Source organism: Thermobia domestica, chromosome 1, assembly GCF_964235325.1.
Source record: "Thermobia domestica chromosome 1, izTheDome1.hap1.1, whole genome shotgun sequence".
Taxonomy (NCBI): domain Eukaryota; kingdom Metazoa; phylum Arthropoda; class Insecta; order Zygentoma; family Lepismatidae; genus Thermobia; species Thermobia domestica.
This window is the reverse complement of record NC_137454.1, coordinates 300,021,076-300,027,357: the sequence shown is the minus strand read 5'-3', so window position 1 is coordinate 300,027,357 and position 6,282 is coordinate 300,021,076. Positions and strand designations below refer to the sequence as shown.

General features: G+C 33.8%; 1 protein-coding gene across 1 annotated transcript; it reads left to right on the top strand.

Moving 5' to 3' along the window:
* Positions 1-4,555: 4,555 nt before the first annotated feature.
* Positions 4,556-5,002, top strand: LOC145680427 (uncharacterized). The gene has a single exon (XM_081750951.1). It carries the CDS (start codon positions 4,556-4,558, stop codon positions 5,000-5,002), a length of 447 nt encoding a protein of 148 aa, XP_081607077.1.
* The last annotated feature ends 1,280 nt before the right edge of the window (positions 5,003-6,282 follow it).

The following is a 6,282-nucleotide window of genomic DNA, read 5'->3' as shown; positions in this document are numbered from 1 at the left end:
AGCAGCCTACTGCCAAACGAATGATGGCCTACATGACACGTATGGAACAGGAGACAGACAGTAGACAGATGTAAAGGCTATCCCATTTCGAGACATCCCAGTCGAGTCACCAGATGCATCCCCTATGAACTTCTGTGCTTTCGGCCTCCTCAAACGGAACATCAATAAGCGTCGTCCGACCACACTTGGTGGCCTTTGGAAAGTGTGCAAGAAGGAGTGGGCGAAATTGGATCAGGCAGTGCTCAATAGAGGTCTCCTTCAGTGGAAACTACGATGTCGTGCAATCGTTCACCAACGGGGCTCTCACATCGAACATGATCGCTGGTAGAAACGGGGTTTTACGCCCTAGGGCACTGATCTGTACTCCACTACCATAAGGCTGAAACAGCCTTCTGTATGATATAGTTAGGTAGGTTACTAACTGCTTAATTCCTTTGCCATGTGATTCAACAAGTGTATAAAAACTGGAGAATAGGAAGATGGAGTGAAGGATGGATGGTGAATTAGGATTGAAAATATTACATAAGAAATGAGTAATGATAGCATTATTACTCTCATATTAACGTACTACGTTCATCAATATGAGGAACTTAGTATTTAAGAGAATGTTTCTTAGGCATATATTTATAAAATGTCAGGAAAAGCAAATCTGTATTAATTTGAATGATTTAACGTTGATAAAGTTATAGTACCTGCGAATTGTGTTGAAGGAGAATGGAACAAGGCTCTTCAAGTTCGCATTTTATGTAGACAGATGGCTTTTCAAGTAATAATAATAACAATAATAATAATAAAATTATTTATTAGACAGCAAATAGCATTTATAGCCGCAGGTACGCCTGAATAGTGGGTATATGATACATGCAATACATATTCTGAAAATGGAATCAAATTTATGCAAAAATGACAAAAATATATCTGGTAATGGGCAGCCTAAATTATACATATATAAGCTGCATGTATGCAGTTGAAATCATAAAATTTTAACATACAATAAACTTAACAAATGATTTTATACAGGGATAAAATATGACATATTATAAATAAATAAAGAGATTACAAGAAGAGTAATTCATGTAATTACACAAACTCATATTCACTAAGATAAAAGAAGGGCATGTAATTATCAGATCATGCAACTAAAAAATACCAAATTTTACAACTAAAAGAATAAGAAAAGACGGAAAGAAAAAAGAAAGCGATAATTAGTTAAAATCAAGAACTAACAACCTATATATATAATATATATATTACTTATTTGGGATCGTAATAAGATTTATGCGAGAGTAGTGAGCATTGAGGATGCACTAATTAAAATAATATTTGATTGAATTAAAAGAAAATATCTAAGTTTATCTCTTTTCGCACAAGTTTATTTCCCTTTTTATAACTATTATATTTAATGACCTAGGGTGACAGTTATATCATACTCAGAGGGATTTCCAGTACATACATCTTCTCCTGTCCACGTCAGGCTCTCCACTTTTTCTTCTGGTAATTTGCATAAAAAGTCTTTCACTATGAATTGATAAAATATCGGTTAGAGGTTCAACCAAGAATAATCCTTTCTCACTGTCTTCTGGATTTTATTCCAAAATACCTTCCTAGGTTCTCTATTATTGAACCCAGGAGTGTAGTAATGCGGAATGTCAACAGGGTGGTGTGGTCAAGACATGGCAATGTACTCATAGAAAATACAGTAAAACTTCAGTGGATCATTCTTTCTAAGTATATACAAACAATATATAAACTCATAAATGTTATAATTCTAAATTCAATAAGTAACACTAAAGGTTCTTTAATAACTGAATAAGTTCTGGACGAACTTTAACAAATTTCATTTGGAAAATATCTAGAATAGAATAAAATTTATTTGGAACATGAATGGTTTTATAAATAGATGATTGTGCAGAAGAAGCTTTAGAGACAAAATTATCAGTATTACGGTAAGGAATTCTAATGGAAACAAGACCATCACTAAACCTAAACGAAGATTATGAAACAAATTAAGATATAAAAATGTATCTTATACATTTTATATGTAACATATATCATATCGGCTAAGGACAAGAGATGTAATTCTTTGGATATACCAGATAAACTAATATCTTCGAAATCTATGCATTTCCATCGTAATCAGGCTAGGAAGTTATTCTGAATAGACGCAATATTATCTACGAAGTGTTTGGCTTCATTGTTCCAAATCACGGTACGATATAACAAATGAGACCGCATATTACACATGTACAGAATTTTATCATGTATTAATGTTGAAAAAATTAAGGCAAAGCCATTTTAACATTGCTAAATGTTTTTCTAGCCTTAGGTGTAAACCTGTAGATATTTTTGAATTCCGAGATCTTTAACTAAGCTACAAATTCAATTTCCTGATTACCTATTACATATTTATAAGACAAAAGATCAGTTTACTGGAAAAAGTTATACCTTGAGGTGTGCAATATTAAAAATAAGAAATTATTCTCTGACCATTTAACTAATATATCAATGTTTTCTTGCAACATAACTTGATCTTGGACAGCATTAATTTCATTAAAGATTTTAATATTATCAGTATACATCAAATATTTATAGATTAATTTATCACGTAAATCATTTCTATAAAGAAAAAACAGCAAGAAACCCATGTTAGAGCCCTGAGGTACTTCAGATTTTATATTGAAAATAGAGGAAGTACAACCATTATGCTTAGCACTTAATTTGCTGTTACTTAAGTATAAATTTAGCCATTTTATTATATGATTTGACCAATTTGCACTTATACAGCTTACTTATTAATAAATGATGAGGCAGTTTAGCAAATACTTTTGCAAAATCAAAGTAAATAACAACAGTTTGACCACCAGATCGAATAACAGAAAATATAATTGTATAAAACTTGCCAAGTTTGTACTAACTGATTTGCCATTTAAAAACCCATATTGATTAATACTCAATTGATCATAGACAGTGATAGACAAGTAGTTACATTATTTTTGTTTTTAATTAGGAACAACATTCATTATAGAAACAGACCTATAATCATTGATATAATCACCTTTAGCCTTGGGTACGGTTGTTATGATTACTACCTTCCAAGCTTCAGGATAAATATTTACATTTAAGGTCCAAATAAACAAGGATGCTATCGCTGGTGAAATTACTTCGGCCACTCTTTTTATAATGAATACAAGTATTCCATCTATACCAGATGCTGATTTGATCTTTAAGAATTTAATAGCATCTTTTACATTTTTAATTGTAATCATAGGTGGTTTTCTCTCACAGAAAGGTTTCAAATAATGTTGAATAATAATAATAATAATAATAATAATAATAATAATAATAATAATAATAATAATAATAATAATAATAATAAAGGATTAATCCAAAACCTGCTCCGATTATATGCCACGGGTTTAGTTATCAATTACATTAACTAAACAAACAGTGTCGTTGGGACCTTTATAATGTTGTATTTTGCATTGGATAACTTTTATTTAATTATTCAAATTTTATATTTTTTATAGTCGATTGGTTGATAGAGTATTATTAGCCTGGCGCTTGGGGACCTGTGTAGAGATTAGCATGACAATGCTTGGGATCTTGCGTAGAGATTAGAAAATGAGAGATAATTCTGTGAGGGATTAGCGCAAAAACAATGACGTTGTTCTTGTGTGCGTGTTTACTGTGTTGACAGACTGACTAGTTATCAGACTACATTTCAGTGTTTGTATATAATTACTGTATTTCCTGCACCAAAAATAAATAATGTATAAAACGATAAACGTCGTTTGCAGTTTGTACATGATTATTGTCATCCAGGCCGAACCGGGACTTCAGGCTCCATTACGAAGTGATTGTGAATTTCTCGCTTGTTCTATCATGGACTTGTGTAGCTTGTGTAAATCAAATAAACATTTCCAACACACTAACTTTAATGGACGAAAAAAGAAAAAAAAAGTACTGTTGCCAGCTTAACAAACAAGGGCAGTAGTAGTACCATTAGTGTACATTATACTTACTGAAACTATTATGCATTGGTTACATATTAGTGGATTGAATTTAGCAGACACTTCGTTTAACATGGTTGGTTCAGTTGATGTTTTTTGAGAGATGATATGTTTTCTTCATTGCTGCTTAGTGGAAGATGTGTGGGACCACCAGGTTCGCCAGTGGCGCTGGAAACAGTTTTGGGATGGTTTCTTTTAGGTGGTATAAATTTGAACAATTATTCTAATAAAGTTGTGTCACGTTTTGTATCGTGTGATATTGATGTGAATTTGAAAAGATTTTGGAAATTAGAAGAAATCCCATCAAAGACATTTTATTTCCACGAAAAGAAACAATGTGAACAGCACTTCGTTTCTATCCATCAGCGGAACGAAACTGGAAAATACATTTAGACTGCCTTTTAAAGAGAATTCTAATTTAATATTACGTTCTTCAAGGGAAATTGCTGTGAGAAGACTAGTACAATATGAACGCTAATTTATAAAATATTCTGAAGACAATATAGATAATTCATGCAAGAATACACACAGTACATCTTAGTCACATGGAAATTATTCCGATTAATGAACGAGAAGTTCCACAGGAAGTCAGTTGCTATCTTTCTCATCATGCAGTGCTAAAGCCTAGTAGTTCTACAACCTGTCTGCGAGTAGTTCTTGATGGTTCAGCTCAGACAAGTACAGGCGTATCGTTAAACGATAAACTGATGGTAGGACCTATCCTAGCGATCTTAGTGCATAAAGATGTTAATTACCAAAGAATAGTCTGGCGTGAATCACCCGAGCAACCGATAAAAGACTATTGGTTATTAACTGTTACATATGGTGAATCCAGTTCTCCTGTTCTGGCTACTCGAGTTTTGCCACAGTTAACAAAGGACGAAGGGAAACATTTTCCATTAGCAGCAACAATACTACTTCAAGATTTCCTCATGTATGACCTTCTCAGTGGAGCATTTTGTGTTTCAGAGGCAATTGAATTTCAAAAGTAAACCACTGAATTGTTACACCAAGGAAGATTTCAGGTACGTAAGTGGTCAACGAATTCACCAGATGTGTTACAGTCCATTCCAGAGGAATTGAGAGAAGCAGAGCGGCCATTCAGTTTTGATACACACATTAATATCAAAATCCTTGATGTCCATTGGAATCCATGTACTGATCAGTTTACATTTAGCATAGTGCCAGCAAACAAGGAGGACAATACTTTCAGGGTTATCTAAGATATTTAATCCATTGGGACGTCTAAGTCTAACAACAGTCAAGGCAAAACTGTTGTTACAGCGACTGTGGAAAGAAAACGTAGATTGGGACGACAACGTGTCTGTTGAAATACGTAAAGAATGGCAAAGTTTTCGTTGTGAGCTGCCTTTGTTGAAAGACGTAATGGTAGATGCTTTTGTTCTCCTAGTGCAGTTCGATATCAGCTAATAGGATTCTGTAATTTCTTCCAAAGAGCTCATGTGGCAGTATGTTATATGCATTCAATATTACCAGATGGTAGTGTAGAAATTAAATTAGTGGCAGCTAAAAAAAAGGTCGCTCCAATTAAGACAGTTACTCTACGCGGCCTAGAATTGTGAGAAGCATTGCTTTTGGCAAGACTTGTCAGTGCTGTAATGAAAGCAACACTATTTGAAATACATGAAATAATAGCATATATAGACTCTACAATAGTATTGGCATGGTTATCTTCCAATCCGAGTCGCTGGAAAACATTTGTTTCCAATAGAGTAGCAGAAATTCAAGAAATAATTCCATCCTCCCACTGATATCATGTAAATTCAATAGATAATCCCGCCGATTGTGCCTCAAGAGGAATATATATTGTGCCTCAAAAGGAGATTCATTGCACACAGAGGCTATCCTACAGAAGAAATTTCGTTGGTGCTAACAGGGGATTAAAAGAGCTGCTCCAAAAAGGTGCACATCAAAATTCCAATGAAACCACTTCCCAATTCCTTATTGACTATAGTATAGTGGCACTTCAACCCGTCAGCTACGCCACATTTCGCTGGATTGTGGAAAGCTGGTGTAAAAAGTGTTAAACATCATCTATATCGTCCTTGGCAATAGTGTGTTAACTTATGAAGAGATGTATACTACTCTTGTGCAAATTGAAGCTTGTTTAAAGCCCCGTCCACTTACCCCAGTGTCCAATGATCTCCGTGATATGAATGTGCTCACTCCAGCGCATTTCTTGATTGGTTATTCGTTCTGTCGCTACCATGCGAAGACTATACACAGTCTAAATTATATTATTTAAAAAGGT